This window comes from Pituophis catenifer, unplaced genomic scaffold (assembly GCF_029215685.1).
Source record: "Pituophis catenifer annectens isolate HBS135680 unplaced genomic scaffold, rPitCat1.0.hap2 SCAF_7, whole genome shotgun sequence".
In the NCBI taxonomy this organism is placed as follows: domain Eukaryota; kingdom Metazoa; phylum Chordata; class Lepidosauria; order Squamata; family Colubridae; genus Pituophis; species Pituophis catenifer.
Genome location: NW_027256887.1, coordinates 70961222 through 70986850, shown reverse-complemented (window position 1 = coordinate 70986850; position 25629 = coordinate 70961222). Strand labels below are relative to the sequence as shown.

Genomic DNA, 25629 nt, shown 5'->3' with positions numbered 1-25629 from the left:
GGCCCCAGCAGGAAGCAGTTGTTGGAGCTAAGCAGCCACCATGAGAAAGAGTTGGCAAGAGTGGATCTGACCGAGAAAGAGGCTCAGCAGAAGCACCTCACTGAGGACTATGAGCATAGGCTTTCCAAGCAGAGGGAAGACCTGCGGGAGTGCAAGGCCTGGTGTCAGTGCCTGGAGGCTCAGCAGGCTGGGATGATCAGCCAGTTCCAGGCCATGATGCAGTCCCACTGGAACAAGACCCTCCAGCTCTTCGCCACTGGTGGCATTTCCCCCCAGTCTTCCCCAAAGCCCCACAACAGGAGGTTGAAGCAGACCCCAAGTCGGAATTTCTGTCCCTCTCCGACCCACACAAAAAGACCCCGAAGTGGGAGACTCTCTGCAGCAACACAAACATTCATTGCACATATCTGTCCCAGGGGCCATAGTTTGAGGACCCCTGATTTAGTGCAATATAAAAAATGCAAATAATTTTTCTGCGGACCATCAAAATTTTCTGGTAGACCACCAGTGGTCCATGGACCACCAGTTGGTGACCGCTGTCCCAGCCAGTCTCATAATCCCTACTGGGGATAAACGACTTCCCTGTGGGATAGGAAAGGGAAAAGAAGGGAGAAGGAAGGGAGGAACAGCAAGGAAAGCGTAACCAAAATTGTGTGTAATTACTACTCCAAAGCATACTTTATTACTGAAATTTGCTACTCTATATGCTCTAGCAGCATTTGAATTAGTTGGAATTTGAAACAGCTTGGCCAATTTGGGAGGTGTTGTCTTCTTCACAAGTTAAACTTCCATGCTATGTTTTTTTTTTTAATTTATTTTTTTTTAGATTTTTATCCTGTCTTTTTTCATATACAAATCAATGTAATAAGCATACCAATATTCCTTCCTCTTTTCCACAACAACAGTAGGGATTATCTGAGATTAGTTAGACCAGTGGTTCTCAACCTGTGGGTCGGGACCCCTTTGGGGGTCGAACGACCCTTTCACAGGGGTCGGAAAACACATATTTTCAATGGTTTTAAGAATAATTTTGTGGTTGGGGGTCACCACAACATGAGGAACTGTATTAAAGGGTCATGGTATTAGGAAGGTTGAGAACCACTGAGTTAGACTAAGAGAGAGACTAGCCGAAGCCACTCAGTCAGGTTTACTGGTTTCTAGACTATATACTAGCTCTCATGAAATTGCATTATTTTGTTAACAAGTTCGATGCAATAAAATGTTTTTGAAAAGAAAATGTGATAGAAGAGCTGTAAGTATGCAGAATAATCAAGTAATCTTATGTTCTTTTTTGTAGGCGCTTCTCAGGAATAGAAAAGAAGTCATGCAAAAGAATGCAGAAATTGCCCTGAAGGAACAGGATGCAGAAAATAAGAAGAAGGAAGCTGTCAAATGCCAGTTGTCCCATAAGCGAGAGCAGATTTTACAGAATAAAGAAAAGGAGATGCAGATGCAGAAAGGACTTCTACAGTATCTCAGGGAACATGACCTCTTATTGCTCCGTGCATCTATGCTACCATAGAACAAACCAATTTCTGCAACCAAGGTACTAAAAGTGTTCACAGACAATACATTATGAAATGGTTCTTCTGTGTCTGAAGCTGAGCACTTACTGTACTTGAGAACTGGAGATTATGTAGCAAACGATCATTGCTTATCAATCCAATTTTCATTTTGTTTCATCTTAGTTATCTTCAAGCCATTTTTTCTGATTTTCATATTTCATCTCAGTTTTGCTTCAGCTTATTTCTTGAGAAACTGCAAAACTTCCTGGTCTTTCCAATACTACCTGAAGCACCTTTGAAATACATGTTAAATTTAGGAAGTGGGATAGCACCATCCTCTTGAAATTTAGTCTTGAACCACAAATGTATCCCAATATAAAAACCAATCCTTCAGATTTATTTGACTAGAATGTATCCCATTATAAAAATAAATCCTTCAGATTTATTTGGCTAGATTTATTTGCTGTCAATATAGTTCAGCTGTTTTCCCCTTTTCAAAATTCTTTGGGAAGGATGATCATATATGCATGTGCAGGTAGAGTTTTTTAAAAAAATCCTTTTCCCTTCTCACACTACATTAAAGTTCTTTCTCCCCTTCAGATTATCCTTTTAATCATCAAGATATTTTAAAACAACTTGCCTGGAATAAAACCGGGTGATTAAAAATGATATTCCCTTCCAATCGCTCAGTGCATTAAGCAGCCTTAAGCCTGTTTCACCCTCTCTCAGCCAAACAGCAGATAAAAGAGAAGGATAAACTTAAAATGTACTAAAATTAACAGGGTATGCCAGGCCATATGCTTGATGTTAACCTGCAAAGTTCTTAATGGTTTGGGATTAGAAGCACCTAATGGACTAATTTCATCACCTGTCAAGACATTAGTCTAATGCTCCTGCACCTTGGAGATTACTCAAGCTTGTTATTGGCAACAAAGCTTTATGCTGCCTTCTGAGATGGAATTGTCTTCGTTGTTACAGATATCTAATGGTGTTCATCTTTTTCTCTATTTTGTAGGCTAAAAGTAAAAATCTTCTCTGCTGCAATGTCAGGGGAGAGCATGCTATACTTGTGAGCAGGATCACCTGGCACACAGAATTCTACACAAATAGGATCGACTGTGAGAAAAAAGACATAGCCCTATATCCCTAATTCTATAGGCCAGTGTTTCTCAGTATCAGTAACTTTACAGAATTCCCCAGCCAGCATTGAGTTTCCTAGCAATTAGGTGAAATTGTGCTGCTCTGGTTGTCGATTGTCTCTCTTAAGGGTAGTGGTGAAATCCTACCGGTTCGCATCAGTTCGGGCGAACCGGTAGTAAAAAAAAAGCTACCAGTTGGTCCGAACCAGTATTTCCGATGATCAGCTGTGCCACGCGATTTATATTCGCTAGAAAACAGGACATCCTGCTTTCTAGCAAATATAAATCGCGTGGCACAGCTGTTCCCCTCCCCCTCGCTGTTCTACTTACCTTCAAATGGCTTTTTCCACACGCAGTGTACGTTTGGTGCGCACTGTACATGCGCGTGCAATGTGCATTTGGTGCGCACCGTGCATGCGCGGGCAGCGAACCGGTAGTAACCCGCGGACGATTTTACCACTACTTAATGGTAATATTGGTTTGGACTTATCAATGGGTCCTTTGGGCCTTTGAGTAGTTTCGTGAAAGCCAAAATTCAGATTAAGGATCTGTAATGTGATATATAATATATTGGTGCCATCCCTGAACTTTGACTGCACGTCCCCAAGAGTGGTTCATAAAATTTCATTAACCTGCTTTCATTGTTCATTTGTGTCCATTTTTGTGTTTGGCTTTTTAGGGGAGAGGCAATAGGAAAGAAAGTGTAGGAATCCCTGTTCTAGGGCCTATAAGCTGTGTATCTGTGTTATAACTGTTTGCATTGCAATTTACTATATTAATCATATTTTTATGGGTGCACATTTATAGGTTTCTGTTGTCTACCTGAAATGCACATTTGGTCAGAAAGGTGGAATATTCATTTTTAAAATATATACTTAAATGTATCAGACTAACTTCCCCAACCTCTTGCCATTCACATGTCTGGGACTTGTTTGTAATGTCATGCTTTTTCATGACCTGAAAAAGCAAAATTCAAAAGGAAACATTTAGAAAGTCTGGGTTTTTTTTTTTTACTTACACAAAACCAGAAGCACCATGAAAAACCATTTCTTGCCAAAAAAAAATTTATTAGTTCATCCAACTTTCCCAACATCAGTAGGTAGAAGTATATTCTTCTAAAAATATGTCTATTAGTAAAAATAAATTTAGCTAATAATATTTTCGAACATAAATGACTGCATACTAATTCACTGGAAATTACAATAATCATTTGAACCATGTTAAATCTTTGATGCTTTTCATACCACTCTCTCTACAGCTAAGAAAGTTGTATGCTGATAGAAATGATACGGAGATAGATAGATGGAGGGAGAAAGAGAGAGAGAGAGGGAGAGAGAGAGAGAGAGAGAGAGAGAAGGACACAGAACAAATCATCTGTTGGCAGAAGAATTAGAGTGCATCGACAGATGCATTTAATATCAGCATCCTGAATCAAACTCTTGCAGTTCTTTCTTATCAGATGACCAAAATAGTCCCATTCCTTCGAACTGAAGCAGATGTGTACTCTTTAAAGGATTAGACCTTAATTTCCAAATTCAAAGGTCAAAGTGCTTAGCATCTGAAGAGGTTCTCAATTTTCAAGTGTAAACACTGAAAGCAGCTTCTCACGAAGGGGAGGGGTCTTCTTCCTAATTTGGTGGGTTGATGAGAAGAGGTTTAGCTGCCTTCAGAACATCCAGATCAGGGTCTAAGGACCGACCAAGACCTTCCAACACCATTATGGCAAAAACAACACAAGCAAAGTTGCTTTCCAGCTTTACCTAAAAGCGCAAAGATAATAAACAGGTGAAAAAAATGCAACTGTTTGTTATAAATTTATTTATTTATTAGTTAGACTTCTATACCGCTTCAAAGTGCTTTACAGCCCTCTCTAAGCGGTTTACAAAGTTAGCATATAGCATATTGCATATTAACATATTGCATTAGCATATTGCCCCCAATAATCTGGGTCCTCATTTTACCCACCTCGGAAGGATGGAAGGCTGAGTCAACCTTGAGCCGGTGAGATTTGATCTGCTGATCTGCTGAACTAGCAGTCAGCTGAAGTAACTGCAGTACTGCACTCTAACCACTGCACCACCATGTAGTGGTTAGAGTGCACCAGAATTGTGCACCACTGTGTCACCTCAGCTCAAATAAAAGTTATATTCACATTTCCAGACTGCTTTTTGTAAAAATGTTTACAGTAGGAATAAAAATAAATACAGTAGTTTGTAGTTGACTTTCTGGAGAAACTGGTAGAGAAGACTGCAAATAGCGAATATATGATTGTGGGACTTTTAGTAACTTGTCATAGACGCAAACAGGTTAACAGGTTCCCAAGTACACAGACTGCAATCACATGACGATGGGAAGGCGGCTGTATAGCAGGGGTGTCAAACTCAGGGTGTCATGGCAGCGTCACATAACGTATCACGACTTTTTCCCCCTTCGCTAAACAGGGCATGGGCGTGGCCTGTGCATGATACATCCGGCCCGCGGGCCACGAGTTTGACACCACTACTGTATAGTGACATTTCATGTCAATCACAACTGCTTTATGGCCCCTAACACACCATTTTCCAGGCCCTCATAACTGTGAATAGTCATTAAATGACCAGTCATAACTTGAAGACTACCTGCATTGACTATTTTCAACAGTCAAAATTTTCCAGAACTTTCAGATTTTGATCTACAATATCCAGAAATGCTGGATACACAGTGCTTTACAAAAGAGAGATACACATCCTGTTTGTTATACAGGTTTAAGCCACTGTGAAAAAGTTCTTACACGTAAATGACCTCACCTGATGGATCATAAGTAACTTGAAAACACTGGACAATAAGCTTCCAACTTGAAACTGTAATAGGAAAAAAAATATATATATATATAATTCAGTTAAGCAGGGCACCATAACAAGGAATCACCAATTCAAATATAGCTTAGAATCACGCCAAGGACTGAACAATAGATTTTCAACATTACTGAAGTGTGTTTAGATGAAGTATGTGTAATTTCTGTCATCTGATGAGCCAAATAAGGCTTTCTGCGTCATTCTGAACAACTGAACTCAACTCCCAGAGTTGAGGCCCAAGGTAGGCCTGATTTTCTTTGGGGGGGGAGTGTGCTAAGCTTGCCCCTTAAATCCAACTCAAATGCAAAAAAAAATAAAAATTGGACAATTGTCTGACTCTGAAGCTCTGTAGTGGCAGCCCCTGGCATGTACCGTATGTTTTGGAGTATAAGACGCACCGGAGTATAAGACGCATCTTAGTTTTTGGGGAGGAAAATAAGAAAAAAGTTGACTGGCAGGTGGATCAGCCTCCTGGAATACCTCCAATCAGCTGTTCCCAGAGGTAAATTTTAGCAACCGGTTCCTTGGTTGTGAGCTTTGTGCCTTGCTTCTTTTTCTGCCTCTGAAACTTCTGAAACTTGGTTTCAGAAAAAACCTTTTTTCCTGCCTCTGAAAGCCTCTGAAACAGAGCTTCACAAAAAAAGCCTCTGAAGCTCTGTTTAGGGGTTTCTTTTCTGAAGCTCTGTTTGGGAGCTTCTTTTCTGAAGCTTCTTTTCTGATGTTTTTCAGCCTCTGAAATCTCTGTTTAAGAAGCTGAGTGGGGCTACATTCAGAATATAAGACACACCCAGATTTTCAGCCTCTTTTTGTGGGGGGGGGGGGAAAGATGCGTCTTATACTCCGGAAAATATGGTATTTTGTATCCCTGACTTAGATTATTGGAAGCTGCAGTATACTCTTATCAGATCATGTTCTGTGTACTCCTGGCATGACTGGAAATGACATATTCTTTATTGAAGTTTAAAATTATGAAGATAAAAAAAATAATGCAAACTAAGAAGATTATAAACAAGACAAAATAGGAAGTGCCAAAAGGGGGAAAAGATAGAGAGGAGGAAAATATGATAAATAATAATAAAAAAATGAAATTAAATTTACCAACCCTAGGCAAAATGAGGATAAGGATTGGCACCTAGCATTGGAGCCACCTGAGCTTATCTTTGGTTCCCTGGGAAGCCCAAGCCTAATTATATAACCAGGTGTTGAGGGACTTTCAGAATATCAAAAGAAATGGACCTAATTAATTTGGGAGAGGGGTGGGTGGGAAATGTTCCATAAGAAAGTTGCCACAGCAGAAAAGGCATGTCCCCTGGGAATCACCAAATATACTGTAGGTGTCAGGGTTCCCATGGATGCCCTAATTAATTCATGAGCCTCGAGCCAAGTTTCAAAAGAAATCCAGTTATTTATTAGGAGCAACATGTCGGCACATACCCAAGTGGAGTCAGCTCTGTAATTTATGTTCCAACTATGACCCTGTTTCCCCCCTCCTCCCATGGTGTGTCATAAATCACATTCTCCAATGGAGCACTTTCGCAGGCTGTAGAGAACACGCCTCTCCAGCTGGCTCTGGTAACCTAGGATGCATCTGGTAACCTAGGATGCAGCCTTGAGAAAGATATGCATGGAATGTGCTTCTGGTTGCTGCTGTGTTGTTCCGTCAGTTTTCCCCCCTCCTGCCTATGGCAACTCAAGAGCAGGCGAAGAATGCTTTACGAGTTGACAGTAGGTTTCTGGCTAATTGTACCCACAGCATGTCTTCTGTGGCAGATATAATGGGGCAGGCCCACTGTGCTCAGAGATACATTCAACAAAAGACCACACTGAAATAGACAGCTGACCTTCCCCAGTGCAACAGCATTGTTTCTGGCCCTTGTCACCAACTCTGCCATGTCAGCCTTGAATTTCTCCACATCTTTGCACTGGTTAGCTCTGGAGTGATGAAGAATCAATTCAGCCACTTTTTCCCCCTATGGAATAAATCAGATTTTATGGAGGTGGATTCAAGACATGATGTTTGCCAAGCAAAACTCCCCACTTTCAAGGAATTTCTCTCCCAGCCCTTGCTGGTCTCCAATATTTGCCTTTATTGGAGTTCTGATTCCAGCATAGTCAAGATCAAAATATAACAGGCCAAGTAGAGCTGAAGAATCTTCTTGGATGAGAAGCAAAACGTCTTCAAAGAAAAACCAAAAAGTCCAGTTGCCTCTTGAAAAAGTACCTTTAGAACCTAAAGAGTTTTGGTATAAACATAGCTACCCCTGGTATATTTTTTTTTAACCGTGGAGTAAATCCTGATCCAAAATTCATGATTTCTAACTCTAGTTAAAGGATTTCAGGTTAGTTTAACCATAATTAATAATCATTTAAATACTTGTTGGATCCTCATCTTTTAGTAAATTATAACATGCATTTGTTTGCTTGATTTTCATCAAGCAAGATGAAAGATGATGATGCAAGATGCAAGATGCAAGATGCGAATGTTGTGGAAATCCAACCAATAATTCTGGAATTCAGGATTTATCAACCCTGCAAAATATATTCAAAAACCTGGGTCTCAATACAATCTGTGAACCCTGCTTCTAACTCAACATAATAAGCTTTTTTTATGAGGTACAACAGTGGAGAGGTGAATCATGAAAACCATGCTGTACTTTTCAAAGACTAGATATTTTCTTCTGAACTTTTGAAACTATGTAAGTCACAGCTTAAACTCAGGACTCACCTGCCCTAATACAACAGCCGTGAACACTGCCCGGAAGTTCTCCAAATCTGCACTCTGCAACTCAGCCACAATCCCTGCATCCAGAAGCACTAGTCGGAGTGGTGAGGGAGAAGGTTGTAATTCTACAATTAGTGTATCCAACAGATCCACTGTGACCACCCCATCTTCAGGATGGTCATCAAAGTGTTCTGCTCCCTGGACCAGGATATTTCCAGGATGCAGATCAGCATGGACAAAGTTATCAACAAACACCTGAAGGATTGAAAAACACATCTTATTAAAAATAGTTATAACTTCTCATGGCAAGTAAATAATATTAAGAAGCCATTATCTAGCATAGAATCACTGTTTTCAACAGCTTCCATTGCCACTGAATGCTGGGGTTTTTTTTAGCTGAATTGGTGAGTCCCCTCTTAAGGATTTTTGCTAAGTATTTAATGTATTTAAGCAAATTTCCTAAGGGAAATTAATTTCCCCCAGGTCTCTGACCTCTGAATGTGGAGTTGTAATAGCAACATAAGAGTAGCAGAGGAAATAAATGGGAGCAACAAAAATATCTATTTTCATTTTAGATTCCAAATGCTCTTTTAGTCCCTGCCCTTTCAGTTTCTATCCCCATCCAGCAACATGTTCCATTGTCACTCGGCTGTTTCTTTAGGAAGGCTCTTCCATTTAGAGCTTTCCTCCCCAAGTAGGGAATTATTGCTTTCTCATTCCAACTCCCAGTCAAGATATATCATGCCTGGTCTGCACTCGCCAGCAATTTTAAGAGAAGAATTCATTATGGAGTATAATTTATTCAGATTGCATCATTGGGATGACTTGATTTTAAAAAAATAATACACCGTATGACTTTATTACAGTATAAACTAAATTGAAAAAAAAAACCTGGCCAAGTTCAACTTAACAATATTCTCTTACCATCTTTAGAAGCATATCCATTCCCATCTGGGCTATTTTTTGCCTTAGTTCCATTTTGGTTTCTATGTGCAGATATTGGGATATGGGTTTGCTCTCCTTAAATAAAGATCAGGAAAATCAGGAAAAACCGTACACACTTGCCAACAAATCTTTCAAGAATATGTCCTATGATGCAACATAAGCTCTAAAACTCTCGTCTAGTATAAAAATAATTTACTATGGGCTGCAGGCTTCTCCATCAAAATGTAAGTCATTAATTGTCAGCATTGCTAAGATGCTGCCTCTCAGCACTAGACATATACAGTCATAATGGGTTTCATTTTCAGTGTGGAAACACACTGTGGTTTTGTAACCTTTAAAAGCTACATTTAAGAACCTTAAATGAATGCAGTTGTCTATATATCTATATATGTTTTTCTTTCATGTACCCCTAATCTTGTGATCCTCTTTCAAGGAGCTAAACAATTATTTATTTCCTCCTGAGAGCCTAATGCTGAGAAAGATTGAGGGCAAAAGAAGAAGGGGACAACAGAGAATGAGGTGGCTGGATGGAGTCATTGAAGCAGTAGGCGTGACCTTAAATGGACTCCAGAGGATGGTAGAGGACAGGAAGGCCTGGAGGAACGTTGTCCATGGGGTCACGATGGGTTGGACATGACTTCGCAACTAACAACAACAACGACACCCAACCCCCAAATCCCAAATAATGAAAAATCTGTGTAAACCAAGGATGTACCAATGTCTGTGGAGATTATCAATCATCCAGGTCATGGTTGTCCCAAATCTGCTTTTTTCCCAAAAGGAAATTGGACTTTCCTGGTTGTTTTCTTTGAAAACATTTCGCTTCTCTTCCAAAAAGCTTCTTCAGCTCTTTAGAGAAAGCTTCTAGGATGAGAAGTTAAACGTTTTTAAAGAAAATACCAAGACAGTCCAGTTTGGAAGAAAAAAAAACGTTTGGACCAAGGGTATACCCTTTGAGGCCGAGAATAACTTGCTTCCTTCAAAAGCTTAGATACAACACTGGTTTATCTTTGAAAAGGTTGCCACTGAATAGCCATCAAAGTGACAGAAGAGGAAAAAGTATTAAATAATGGGAGATAATATTCATATTTAATTAAACTTAATTTAAATTAAATTTTTTCTCTGTCCTTTTTACTGTTTTGCTGTTATTTTTCTGGTTCTGTCTCTCTCTCTTTTTTTTTTTTTGCAATAGTCTCTAGCTTAAAGAGATCTTCCATTAAAATTGGTTGCAGAAATAGTTAAACATTTAATCAGCACTCCTGCCAAACTTTACTACCTCAGGCAGGTAACAAAATTTGGGGGGAAGGGAAGTGAGAATCTATTGATACCAATGCAGTGACAAGCTTTCCTGACTCATGAGATTAACAGTTTCTAACTATTCATAAAATCAGTGAACACATATTTTTGTTAACTGACAGAGATCGGAAAGATCACCCAAAGTCTCAGTGGAAATTACAGATGTTGTTGAACCACAACTCCCAGCATCTCTATTAGACTGAGTAGAGGCCTTTCCCTGCTTCATCTAACAATTATTCTTACCTCAAACGTTTCCACTAGGACATTTTTTGTCACAAATGGGTGAAGAGGAATGGGAAACCTCACATAATCTGTACCCTTGAAATTCAGGTGGAAGTGTTCTAGGTTTTTCGCTTCATAGCGCAAGTCAATCTAAAAGAAGTGGAGAAAAAAGGATATGTACAAGGACCACACATTCTTATTACACTAAGATAAAGATAAAGGTAAAGATTCCCCTCGCACATATGTGCTTGTCGTTCCTGACTTTAGGGGGCGGTGCTCATCTCCGTTTCAAAGCTAAAGAGCCAGCGCTGTCCAAAGACATTTCCGTGGTCATGTGGCCGGCATGACTAAACGCCAAAGGCACACGGAACCTTCCCACCAAAGGTGGTCCCTATTTTTCTACTTGCATTTTTTACGTGCTTTGAAACTGCTAGGTTGGCAGAAGCTGGGACAAGTAACGGGAGCTCACCCCGTTACGCGGCACTAGGGATTCGAACCGCTGAACTGCCGATCTTTCAATCGACAAGCTCAACGTCTTAGCCACTGAGCCACTAAGATAACCATATACAAATCCTCATTTAATCATAAAACTATGCAGGAGCTGTGGGCCAATGTCTATCTAATAAACTAAACTTCTTTAGAATATTGTTGGGTTTCATACTTAATAAAAATAACACAATAAATAAAACAATCTTATGAACAAGCATTCTCTTGGGCTATCATCAGTAATAATATGTATGACAAAGCTGAATTATCTTACAGACTGCTGAACTGAATGCATCTTGACAAAAGGTTACACCTGGAATAAATTAGCTGGATTCATAAGCTTCTGTTTCCATCTACAGAAGAACAAAAATGACTCGATGTGACCATGATGTCACGACAAAAAAATCTGCCTTGTGAGACATCAGGATTACAAGTGTCAAATTGTCCAAATGTCTTCCCTTCTCCGTTCTAGAGACATTTATAGTTGTTTTTGGACTCACAAAACACAATGTTTGATCATATTTTCTCACTGAAATCCTTTTTTTAAAAAAAATATGACTAAGGACATGGAAAGTTCAAAACACAATAATTACATGAAATAAAATGTTCAGTAATAAAATCAGTCTGGGGGAAGTTATAGGTTTGCAGGAGGCCAAATTTGTATTTATTTATTTATTTATTTATTTATGAAAATCCCAATAAATAGGGATGGAAAGAACAGTCAAAAAGTTGATACTATGCAAGGTACTAGTTGATGGGGAAGATGCAGAAAACCAAAATTAAGGAGCACAGAGATTGGAATACTAAACATAAAATTATTCTAAAACTTTATAGGCACTACTAATTGTTTACAAATATTAATCCTATGTCAGTTGCAATAACATGAAATGAAATTCCACAAATTGAAGGCTGTGAAGTATAAATAATTCTTCACTTAGAGCAGTGTTTTTCAACCTCAGCAACTTTAACACAGGTTGAAATTCATATACCTTAAAGTTCCGGCAAATGAGAAACATTGGCGTATCAAACTGGATTTCTTCAAGGACTGGATCAGCATTGTAGTCTTATTCTGTGAGCCAGCTGGGTGGGGGGGATGGGACGGATGCCTCCTGCAGCACCCTGCCTGCCAAAACGGAGCACGGGTGGGTCACATGTGCCCCCCCCAGTGCCCCCTTTTGGCTGCCAGAGGCACCGCAGGCTGGTCCTTTGCTATTTCCAGGCCAGCCCCGCAGACCAGATTTATGCACCCTGCGCTTGAGTTTGATCTTCCTGGCCTAGAGAGACATAAGATAATAAAACAGAACTATAAGCTAAAGTTCAAGTTCAGCTGTTTCTACCTGCTGAATCATGAGTTTCTCAAACTCTTCCACAATCTCAGTCACACTGAGCCACTTAATTCCAGGGAAAAGCTCAAGAAATCGGCTGCCAATTTTCATGAGAAATAAATCCATCTGGACCTGCTGAACTAATCCAGGATGCAGCACCTAAGCAAGACACAAGACAAACAAGCTCTTATGAACAAACATCCACTCATTGTCAACAATTCAGGTATTGTGATGATATAGCCCCTATTTCCATATGTTATTATTTATTGTTTGGGGATATAATTGTAATACTTCCAGGAAGCGTCTCTGTTCTTACGAATTCTAGTCTTTATTATTTGTGGGACAAAGTCTCTCACCCTTGGGTATTTGCAGATGAGTGGATTTCCAACTCATCAGCCAATTGAAGGTTGAGAAACATTGCTATTGCTATTGAAATAGATTTATAATTTTAAAATGAGCTAAAAATATCTTATTTAAAAGGTGCCTCTGAATATCTTATTTAAAATCAACACCACTACCAATGCTCACAAACATTTTAGAATAAAACAACCTGCACAAATACAGTTGCTTTGCTGGCTGGGCATTCAGAAAACAGTGAAAAAAATATTGCTGGAGTGATCAAATTTGGAGGGAAAAAATGAAACATACGAGAGGGACAAATATATTCTCTCTGTTCCTCAGCCATCTTCTCCTATTTACTCATATGCATATTTAATTGATCCACAAGTCTAAGTACTATAGCTATTATACTGGGATAATAAACTTAAGGCTTTATTCCTATTACAACCATTGATCTGAGCATATAAACTCCTGAATTCAACAGAACATAGTTCTGAGTACAGACACATAGTATCAAATCATAACTTATTTTGAGATAGGTATTTGGAATTGCACCATTCACTAAATACTTTATTACAGCTCTAAAACTGTAACATTTAATTTAGTTACCAAAGTATTACATTATTCAGGAAAGCTCAAAAGTATCTGTGATTCATAATGGAGAAAGTAATGGCAGTCAAGGAGCAAGTTATAACAGTTCTATACAAGTTTATGTTAACATTAGGTCACTTATATTCAATGAAACTTACTCCTTGGTTCTGCCTATATGTACTCCACAGACATTTTATTGCATTTTAATGTTTGCTTTAAATGCTTACAACTTATTTTAAAAGTAGTAGTAAAATTCAAAAATTAAAAAAAAAATCTTTTGAGTGATCCGGTGAACACATGAACACATCCATGTAGTTTTCTTGGTAACAACAATTGTTGCCAATTGCCGTTTCTGGAGACTTCCCAATCCAATATCACTCTGGGGTTATGTGATAGCCCCACTAACAACTAAGCCCCACCAGACACCAAACAGGGCCCGAGCCCATTTAGATCTTCATGTTCTGCTAAACTAGTTACTACAACTTGCATTTCACGGGGGGGGGGGGGGGGGGGGGGATTAGCAAATTGTTTTTAGGCTTTAAATCTTAACCGAATCCAATCTATCCATTTTGTTACGTGTTGCTAAGTAGGAAAGAATAGTTCTGCAGCCTTATTACCTTAATGGCCACTGGGAAAATATGATTCCTCTTGGAAAATAAGGGTGGGCTTAGACTTCCAGAGCTGGAATTCTGTACAACGCTTTCATAGAAATCATATTTGTGAAGCCGTTGACGGTCACTTTCCAAAACATCTTTGTGCTTCCTCCACCAGAACCATCTGAAAAGTCCTTTAAGACCCGAGATCTTCCAGGCCTCCAGAGCAGAATCCAACACAGAAATCTTTGCGTGTTGACTCAGCACTGGGTCTCTTAGCAAGGAATTATCTACATAAGCTTTGTATACTTGAGCCACACACCCAGATCCTATAGGTTCTCTGCTTTCAAACACGAATATCTTCTCCCAGACTTCTCCAAAGGCTTTATCTAAAGAGTGTTTGGTGTAATGCCATGGGTGAGGAATCACTTTGATGTGAAGCTTGGAGAACTTGACGCAAAACTCTTCAGAAAAGAGGTCCCGCCTGGTGCTTGCCCACTGTCCCAGTTTGATGAACGTGGGACCAGAGGACTCTGTAAACTTAAGAAGTAGGTGGAGCCAGAGTGTAGCAAAGCTAGGAGAAAAATAGGTAAAAGGATAAAACCAGATCAAAGGGCTAAACTTCAACAAGAGGATGAAACCTCGGATAATTACAGAGAAGGCAAATCCAAGATCCCGAAGGAAACTCACTGAAGAAAGCCTTGCTTGACTGAGAAGACCCCCAACGTTGGTGTTGATAACTTGACTAGCTACACCTTCACACTTCGTCTTCCGAGACAATCCTTCAATCCCCCAGCATACAAATAGGATCTTTGCCACCGCTTGGCATCCAGACCAGTTCTGAATATTAACACCAGTGAATCGAGTCGCCCGCGTTTTCCTCCATTTTCTTACAAAACACAGAGTTTTCTTCACAGTGAGGATTCTGACACTGGGAAAGAAATTCCGGGCAGTCCAGTAACAAAAAATACTCATCCTTCCTGAAGTGGAGATATTAAGGATCTGGGAAAGAAGACGGATTCATCTCCTGGCCTTGAGGAAACCATCTAAGAAGGGAAAGGTGGACCACTCAAGCTTTCCAAGAGAGGCAGGCAAGGCCCTCTAACACGGGAGGATTAGAAGAATCGCCTTTCCCCTCGGAGAGCCTACGACTTTTGCTGGAAGGGGCATCATCATCAACCCTCGACTCTCCTGCATCCTTGCATCACAGCCAAGCAGAGCAAGGCAGCATATTCAGAGGTGCAATCTGCTTCCGTGGGTTTGCCAGGGAACGCAGCGGAAATCCTAGCCAGCTGTGGCTTAACGTGAATTCGCCTGCCTCCGATTGCTCACCTAAGGTGGGGTTTTTTTTCCTTCCCGATCGTTGTTTCCTTTTGGCTTTACATTAATTTGCAAAGCGCTCCTGTTTTCATCTCTGGCTTCTTTCGAAGAAAAAAAAAAGATTCATCAGCTAGGCGGATTTCCCCGCACAGTTGCTACCCGGATGGGTTGGGGACGCCGCCTGCAGAAGCTCAGGTATCCTTCAATGGAGCGGGCGTTCCATCGAATCTGGCGGGAGGGCAGTTTGGAACGAAAACAAGCGGCAACGTTCCAATTCCAAAGGCTTCCGGGATCCCATCCCGTCCCCGCCCCTCGATCCCCGCCTCTTAAAGAGACAGGCCGCGAATAATCAGCTCGCCGAGCTTCTGTTTTCAAGCCACAGTAACATCCTTCGAGGTGCGATAAAACGCCTTCGTTGATCGCCACCACGCGTGGGAAAGAGGAGAACGTTTGGGAAAGGTCTAGAAAAGGTAGAAATCTTTTTTTTTTAAATAAAAAGTTTTTTTTTTTAAAAAAAAACATAAACATAAAATACATCTTTTAGAACGAAGCATTGATCCGGTTATAAATTGGTACAATCGCTAATTCATCTTTAACTATATTTCATCTCCACTAATTATCATCTTGTAAAAATAATAATAATAAAAAGAAATAAAACAGAAAAAAAAAACCCAGCTCACAATAACTCACTCAAAAAGGTACCTAGAAAAGGTAGAAATCTTGAGCTTGGCCCTGGGTTTTCGTTTTAAAAATCAAATGCGTATCAGGCCATCTTATGAACAGGCGATAAATCCTCCCAGAGGATGAAAAGCTGAGGAGGGTGGAAATAGGTCATTTAAGGATATCATAAAATGTAAGTTCAAGTATAGATCAGGTATTGCAACAATGCTGAGGCTGGTTTTCTTTTTTCACATAGTACGGGCACATGGAACGAATTAACGAGTTTTAGCCTCATCTTTTCTTGACAAAACCTAACCTCTCCTACACTTAGGGTTCCATGTGTTCCAAGAACTCAGAAAATAGGGCTGAAGGAACCACCGTCCATGATTTCAGATAAGCCTATCAGAGGAGATCAGGCTAAGAAAGTTGAGGCCACCATAATAAGAGGATTATTAACCAAGGCAGATCGCTCACTGGAATTTGTGCTTAGTGTTTTTTAAGTACAATTTCTCATGTAGAAATGTACAAAAATTCTGCATATAGTCCTTGCCTTACAACAGTTCATTTAGTGTCCACTTATGACCACTTTTCACACTTACAACTGTTTCAGCCTCCCCATGGTCATGTGATCAGAATTTAGACACTTGCCAACTGACTCTTATTTATGACGGTTGCAGTGTCCCAAGGTCATGTGATCACCTTTTGCAGTCTTCTGACAAGCAAAGTCAACGGGGAAGCCAGATTCATTTAACAGCCATGTTAGTAAGGGAATCAACTGCAGTGATTCACTTAATTGTGGCAAGAAAGGTCGTAAAATGGAGCAAAAGTCACTTAACTGTCTCACTTAGCAACACAAAGTTTTTTGGCTCAATTGTGGTGATAAATCGAGGACTATCTGTATTGACTTCACTGGGAGTTATCCAAAACCCATCCTTAGCCTTTGAATGTAATCCAGGAACGAGCCCTTTTTATTTCAGTAATAGTAACTTTTAATTTTTAAAAAGACCCCTTCAAATTCAGCTTAGTTCTTACATGGATCCATACTTCATGTCTTTTGTTGGTAGTGCTCATTCAAGCACATCTGTAATTATTTCTCTGAGATCAGTCAAGATTAACATTTAATAGTAACAGAGTTGGAAGGGACCATCTGACTCAATTTAGTAATACATTCCCCAAATTACAGTTTGAAGGGCTGCCCTCTGTATTTATTTATTAGATTTAGAAGGCTGATCAACTCCAGAATGACTCTGGGCAGCCTACTGAATTAAAAGACAAAACAATTTAAAAATGCAAAAAGCACATAAGTCTGGATTTATTTGTTTTTTTTAATCAAATATCTAAAATGCTACACCAAGAACCTTGGTGGCGCAGCAGACTAAAGCACTGTTAAGTAACACCAGCTGCCTGCAATTACTGCAAGTTCAAATCTCACCAGGCTCAAGGTTGACTCAGCCTTCCATCCTTTCGAGGTAGGTAAAATGAGGACCTGGTTTGTGGGGGCAATAAGCTGACTTTGTATAAAAAAGAACACTGCTTGGGGGGGCCGAAAGCCCTACTAAGCAGGTATATACAAAAGTATGAAGGCTATTGCTTAACGCATTGTAAGCCGCCCTGAGTCTCTGGAAAAGGGCGGCATATAAATCAAACCAATAAATAAATAAATAAATAAACTTTGCCAGGGGCTCACAACCTAATCCAGGCCTGGGAGCAAAGGCATGTTTTTAAAGACCTGCAGGACACTAGCAGGATGGAGGACACACATACCTTGAGGAGAGAGTGATGTTCCAGAAGGCAAGTGCTGCAACAGAGAAAATGCGCTTCTGGGGTCCCACTGTATGACACTGTTTAATAGAAGAAACAACCCTGCCCCTCCCCATTCTGCCTATGTAGAGCACATTGCAACAATTCAGTTGTGAGGTGACTGGGACATGAATAACCATCTGAGGAAATTCAGAGGGACTGCAATTGGTACCCAAGATGGACCTGTGCAAAGGCTGTCCCAGCCAAAGCTGCCATTCTTCTTTGAGCAGTAGCTGTGTGTCCAGGAGAATATTCAGGTTGTACACTAACCTCAAATGGGGAAATGCAACATCCTCCCTTTTAAGCCAACTCAGATTTAGGTTACACATGCCAGCTCAGCACTCTCATCCATAATGCAATCAAGGACAAGGGCAGGCAAATTTCCAACCAACCTGGCATTCACAAGTAGCAGACTCAAAGATCCATTCCCTTGGAACCAAGGCTGAATACTGAGGACTAGATCTCCAGATCAATACTTTGCAAAACAAGCACAAAACAGAACATTAGACTATGTCCCGCTGAATTCAAAGTAATTTACTTCTGAATAAGCCGATAAAGAATTATACTCCTGTTCCCATGTACTTAACTGCAGATAAAGTGTAATTATCTGGATTAACCTGCTCTGCTTCTTAAAGTTTAATTACAATGATTTCTCATTATGCCTCTTTTCTTTATTAAGAAAATGCCACATAGTGTGGTTGCCTAATGCACTGTTTTTGGATATATTTATAATATAATCTCTTGATTCTCTTTTTTATCTGCATGAGTGAATTAAGTTTGTTAAAGGAGACGTTTTTCTTATCAGTTAAATATAAAAATTAGCTGCTGCAGCTTGGAGAGAAGGTTTTTTTTTTTAGCTTCAGCTGATTTTTCTATTTGGGTAACTGCAATAATTACCATTTAAAAGCTTTTTTTAAATGTTCAGTGTCTGAAGAAAATTATTGTTTTAGAATTCTTTAAAATATGTAAAATTTTAGAATTTTAAAATATGGAAAAGGAGAGCTAGTATGGTCTAGTGGTTAAGGACCCAGGCTAAAAACCAGGAGACTATGAATTCTACTCCTGCCTTAGGCATGACAGCCAGCTGGGTGACTTTGGGCCAGTCATAGTCTCTCAGCCCAATCCACCTCAAGGGTTGTTCATGTGGGGAAAAATAGGAGGAAAAAGTATTATGTATGTTTCCTGCCTTGAGTTGCTTATAAAATAATAAAGGTGGTATAAAACTGTTGTTGTTGTTGTTAGTTGCGAAGTCGTGTCCGACCCATCGCGACCCCATGGACAACGTTCCTCCAGGCCTCCCTGTCCTCTACCATCCTCTGGAGTCCATTTAAGCTCACACCTACTGCTTTAGTGACTCCATCCAGCCACCTCATTCCAGCCACCTCATTCTCTGTCGTCCCCTTCTTCTTTTGCCCTCAATCTTTCCCAGCATTAGGCTCTTCTCCAGTGAGTCCTTCTTTCTCATTAGGTGGCCAAAGTTTTTGATATAAAACTCTAATAAATAATAAATAAAATTATCCTTCTGTAAAGTAAATGTTCTGTTTCTCTATACTCTGTTGCTAAAATAACCTCTTATCTGGTTGTATGACTGACATAAATCAAATTGTTTTCAAATTCTCAGATTGTTCTTGTTTGAAAACTACTGTATTGCATGAATGTAACCATTTGGACTTAATCGCAGAACTGGATTGTGTAAAATCATAGTTTAGGGCAATGTGCAAATCCACTCTAGTAAAACATTTGTACAGTTCAGAAATCCAACTCATGTTGTTGTTGTTGTTGTTGTTGTTGTTGTTGTTGTTGTTGTTGTTATTATTATTATTATTATTATTATTATTATTATTATTATTATTATTATTATTTATTGAATTTGTATATCGCCCTATTCCCCAAGGACTCAGGGCGGTGAACAGCCAGATAAAATACATATAATACAAATGTTAAAAAGCATTAAAATACAATTAAATAATTTGGCCCGGAAAACGAAATTTAAAACACCCCAAATTCTTAAGACAAATTTAAAATTTAAAATTTTTAAAAGTTTAAAAGTTTAAAAGAGAGGTTAGGACAGGCCGGCCTGCTGAAAAAGAAATGTTTTGATGGCACGGCAAAAAGCGCGCAGGTGCGGGATCCTCCGTATCTCCGGGGGGAGCTCGTTCCAGATGGCAGGTGCCCCCACAGAGAAGGCTCTCCCCCTGGGGGCCGCCAGTCGACATTGTTTGGCCGACGGCACCCTGAGGAGCCCCTCTCTATGGGAGCATACTGGTCGGTGAGAGGCTACTGGTGGCAGAAGGCGGTCTTGTAAATACTCCGGTCCTAAGCCATGGAGCGCTCTAAAGGTGGTAACCAAAACCTGTTAAACTTGCACCTGGTAGCAATTTTAAAAAGACAAGTCAAAAATTGTAGGACTCTTCTAGAACCAAAGCCTATTATTAAGGCTTTCCATATCAGTTGTATAATAGATCTACGGAAGGGTTGAAATTTTGGCTTTGCATCATGATATTGCCAATTTGATCACTTGTCATTGTTGCAGTTTGTGCCAGATTTCTACACAAGCTAAACGCGATGGAAATAACTCTGTGATACTATTCTTCTCGACCAACTGTTAGTTGGCACTGAAGTCTAAATATTGCATATATCTAGCATATTTAGCATATTGTAGGAATTTAGCTATTGTGGGTGTACAAGCTATGTTTCTTGGCTTAGCATGTAACAAGACCCCAATTATTGTGCTTATTTTTAAAGAATTTCCGTTTTTTTATGAAAGGCTAGTTAGTTTTATGTTTTGTAAAGCTCCAAGGTCCTGGAATAAAAATATGCAAGTATCTGACACAATGAGTTTTTGTCTATGCTGTTTAATGTTGTATCCTAAAATATATCTGAAATGTTGTCAGGCTGAGTTTAAAAGTCACCTAGGGATAAAGGAATGTGATAATGTTCCAAAAACAGGATAGCCACAATCAAAGAAACATTTTCCAATCCAGCCCTTGCTAGTGTAGTACCATCCAGATAACCTGGATCTATTATCTAATGAAATTTGACTGTGCAAATTAGGGATGGCGGCAGCTCTCCTTTGTTTGACATGCATTTTTTAAATTAACACCTAGACAAGAGGCTTAGACAACCTAACTCTATTTACTATTGTAAATTGTGATAACAAATTTTCTACTCTAACCCCAGCAGGGTAATTATTTCTCTCTTTTGTTTTAGGAGGCGCCCGATGCCTGCTAGACACTTAATCCTCTGGAATATGTAACCTTCCCTTGTTGATGTCTCAACTGAGCAACTTCGGGGATGGAGGGGAAAACAGAGGTTAAAGGGCTATAAATCTTGCCCAGCAAAAGTGTCAGGGAATTTGTTCAGCCAGTGTCCAAATGAAGTCATAGATGCTGACACGAACTTGTAGTTTTATATAAATAAATATATTTACATAAAACAAGATAGTCAAGCAAACAGGAGCATCGTCAGGTAAATTAACAAAGCAGGAACATCTTGAGGTAAATTACAGGACACACAGAAGAAAAAGATAAGGGGAAAAAAAGGGGAACCCTCCATACCACAGTAACCAATCAATGCAGATTGCCTCAAGTAGGAGCCAACCCCCTCCAACAAACCACAACTGTGTGTTGTGGCTCATTGCACAACTCACTGTTCCAGCTACTAAATATTTTAGCAAAAAGCAATCCCTTTGTGAGTTGAATTCCAAACTGTCCCCATTGCTCAGGCCTACTGCAGAAGATCGGGGAAAGACCTCTGGTGCTGTTAGGAAATGGGACAATTTTAATAAACATGATTCAGTTTTATGGTTTCTGGAAGCTCCTTTCGTGGCCTTCTGCTTCAGTTTGCACCCTGAATATTCTGAATTAGCTGGCAACCCAAGAATTTTAGAAAAGAGCAGTTGTAGTCCAACTAGCAGCCTCCAATTTGAGAAAGCTGTCCTGGACTTATGTCAGAAATACAGAATCCACAGGTTTGCTATGAGTTCAGGGGAGTCTGTGCAAAAAATAATTGTTAATCATACTTCTACTCTCCAACATTTCCCAGACTTGAAATTAGGAACATCTCACGGAACAAAGGAGGGGATTTTATAGTCCTCCTCCATCAGCCCTAAATGAAACTTCTGCTCAACCTATTTTAGGTTGAAATTGTTTCCTCCACAGTTAATTTAAAAACAAGTCATCAGGAGTCAAGCTTAATCTGCTGGAAACTTTGCCTTTTTATTCTTGCCGATCCAATGGTATGTAGGAAATTGTGTAAAACATTACATTTTGCAATATATAACATCTTGTATACTACTGTAACGCTCTCTACATGGGGCTCCCCTTGAGGAGCACCCGGAGGCTCCAACTGGCGCAGAGTGCGGCCGCGCGGGTGGTTATGGGAGCGATGTGGCGCTCCCATGTAACACCTCTCCTGCGCGAGCTGCACTGGCTCCCGGTGGTCTTCCGGGTGCGCTTCAAGGTTTTGGTTATCACCTTTAGAGCGCTCCATGGTTTAGGGCCTGGTTATTTATGGGACCGCAAACGGCCTCCCACCGGCCGGGACTCCTCTGGGTGCTGTCAGCCAAACAATGTCGGCTGGCGGCCCCCAGGGGGAGAGCCTTCTCTGTGGGGGCACCTACTATCTGGAACAAGCTCCCCCCAGAGATACAGAGGATCCCGGATCTATGCACCTTCCGCCGCGCTCTCAAGACCTTTTTATTTCATCAGGCTGGTCTGGCCTAACCTCTCCCATTCTCTTTTTAATGTAAATTTTAATGTAAATTTTAATTTGTTCTTAACCTGGGGTTTTAAATTTGTCTTGGGCTAAATTGATTTAATCCGATTTTACTTCTGCTCTTAAATTTTTGTATTCTATGTGTTTTATCTTGTGCCTGTTCACCGCCCTGAGTCCTTCGGGAGTAGGGCGGTATATAAATTAAATAAAATGAAAATGAAATGAAATTGTATTGATGTATTTTTATGTGTCAGATGTTAGAGGTGATGTTACTCATTCCCCAGTAAGAGATTCATTGTGATATTCTATGTGTGTTACCTTAGATACAATGCAAATGCAATGTAATTTTGTGCAGTTCAAACTCTGATGTCCTTGGGAAAAGATTGTAGACACTTGCAATAAATGTTTAACTTTACTATTGTATTCTTTTATCACCTATATGCAAGGGTGGCCTTTCTGGATTTTGGTGACTGAAGTTGTTGGATGCTTCATGCCATAGGAATAAAATAATTTTCTATTTTTCTTGAGAAAGAGGCCAGTTGGTCAGCCCAAATGGGAAGATACAGGCCCTGATTATGTAATTTATTCCTTACTCAGTAGGTGGCAGTCATAGAATTTACATGGAGATTCTTCAAGCATACGCTCTTCTCATTGAATAGAAGTAACCTATAATGCTCCTTTGGGTCAGGATTTCTCACTCTTAAGGAACAGATTCTACTTAGTTGTCCCCTGGTAATTGAAAGAGGCAATATGTAAAAAAATGGAAGTTTTATGACCATTTTTGCCATGGTTAAGTGAACCATATCAGTTAAGTCAGAGGTGTCAAACTCACGTCGTCACGTTGTCATCATGTGATGCATTGTGAGTTTTCCCACTTCGCTAAACCGGGAGTGGGCGTGGCCAGTGCATCACGGGCCGCGAGTTTGACACCCCTGGGTTAAGTGAATCACATGGTGTTAAGCAAATCTGGCTTCTCCCATTGACTTTGATTTTCAGAAGCTGGCGGAAAAGATTACAAATGGCAATCACATAACCCTGGGATGCTGCAAATGTCACAAAGCAAGCCAATTGTGAAGCACTTGAATTTTGATCACATGACCATGAAGGTGCTGCAATGATTGTGTGAGTAGTGATTGTAAGTCACTTTTTCAGTGTAGTTGTAACTTTGAATGTCACTAAATGATCGGTTGTAAATTGAGGTCTACCTGTATATATATATATTTTAGTCTGGGTGAATTGGATGGGATTAAGTCATATACCTTTAGATGGGTGATTATATGAATAAACTGTGGTAATTAAAATAGAAAGCAGTGAAGGTTAAAACATTATACCTAGTGATAATGAGGGTGAAAAATGTGCTTGATGTATTTGTACCAGTAGTGGGTTGCCCCCGGTTCGGACCAGTTCTATAGAACCAGTAGTAAAACCAGCGGGAGGCTCCACCAACCGACCCGACGTCATCAGAATGCTTCTGCGCATGCGTAGAAGCTTCTGCGCGAGCGAAGCAAGCACACACACGCGGCCCCATTGCGAACCGGTAGTAAAGGTAAGTAGAACCCATCCCTGATTTGTACAAACATTTACAATCGACAGATCTCTTCTTTTGCTCCCACAATAAGTGATAGAGAAGAGAAACAGTAAATCTGGTGATTCCTTGAAATTATTAAAGCAAAAATTTTGAATCCATAGACATGCAAAATGTTATTTGACATATGGATAACATCATCATTATGTATATTCACAAATTTGTCTAGAAAAGAAAACTATGAGGTCACCTGGAAACGAATTGCAAATATACACACTGTCTGTAATATCTACATATGTTAAATCTTAAACCTGCAAATTGACAACTCTACATAGATTCTAGTCCTGTTATATTAACTAACACTTGTACTTGGACTTTTTATTTTGTCTAGAGGCACAGATGTTAGAAATGAACTGAAATTGATGTTTCCATATGAAAGTGTCTCTATGAAATCCTGTATTTAAGAATGCAGAAGTGGCTTGAAATATTTCCTTAGTTCAGAAAATTCCTCTCCAAATATTTCTAAAATAAACAGCTTAAAATAATACAGTCAATTATGGTGAAGAAAATTGGGGGAACCATAAAAACCTCATTCTTTATTCTCTGAAAGACCATAGACAAAGTTACTCCACTCAAAAATATAGTAGGAAGGTAGATACAAATCAGTGGTGGGATTCAAATTTTTTACTAAGGGTTCTGTGGACGTGGCATGGCTTGTGGGTGTGGGAGTGGCAGGGGAAGGTTACTACAAAATCCCCATTTCCTCCCGATCAGCTGGGACTCAGGAGGCAGAGAATACTGTAGATGGGGTCGGGGTCAGTCAGAGGTGGTATTTACCGGTTCTCCGAACTATTCAAAATTTCCTCTACCGGTTCTCCAGAACTGGTCAGAACCTGCTGAATACCACCTCTGATACAAATGTGTACTATGGAAAATAAAAAAATATTGAGGATTATCACTTACCAAGTGGTTATGTCCCACAGAAAGCCAGTGATTAAGGCATCAGGATTAAGGCATGGGCCTAGAAACTGGGAGATGGTGAGTTCTAGTGAGTTTATGCCTTAGGCATAAAGCCAGCTGGTCACCTTGGGCCAGTCACTTTTTCAGCCTTAGGAAGAAAGCAAGTCACCTCTCAAATATAGCCAAGAAAATTGCAGGAATTAGATCAGGCAGTTGCCAGAACAGTTGTCAGAAGTCAAAAACTAACTCAAAGGCACCCCCCCCCCAATATTTTGATAGGATGTATGCAATTACACTGTAAATGTGTATCTCTTTTTTATTAAATATTTTTGCTCTGAACATACATCACCATTGCCAACTGCAACAGGGTAACATTCAAGCAGTTTTTTATAAAAGGACTGTTATAAACCTCTAGAAAACAAAACAAAAAGAACCTAAGATAATTCAGACATACCACCTGGTAAATTAAGCGTTCTGCAAGACAATTTGAATGAGTACCCTCCTTGTATCCACCAATAGGGCTCTTTATTTATTTATTAAACGTATTTCTATGCAGCCACAATCAAAACAAGTCTTGGCAGCTCCCAAAGAAAACAACACAGTATAAAATACAGAAATAAAAACATAAAAATGTCTACCACATTACAAAGA

At 39.8% G+C, this 25629-nt stretch overlaps 1 protein-coding gene across 1 annotated transcript; it reads right to left on the bottom strand.

Moving 5' to 3' along the window:
• Positions 1-3696: 3696 nt before the first annotated feature.
• Positions 3697-15218, bottom strand: ADCK2 (aarF domain containing kinase 2). Its single transcript, XM_070947243.1, has 8 exons — positions 14022-15218; positions 12487-12633; positions 10685-10813; positions 9125-9220; positions 8204-8455; positions 7320-7448; positions 5431-5484; positions 3697-4404 (listed from the first exon to the last, which is right to left on the bottom strand). Exons 1-8 carry the CDS (start codon positions 14970-14972, stop codon positions 4273-4275), a joined length of 1890 nt encoding a protein of 629 aa, XP_070803344.1. The 5' UTR covers positions 14973-15218; the 3' UTR covers positions 3697-4272.
• Between the last annotated feature and the right edge of the window lie 10411 nt (positions 15219-25629).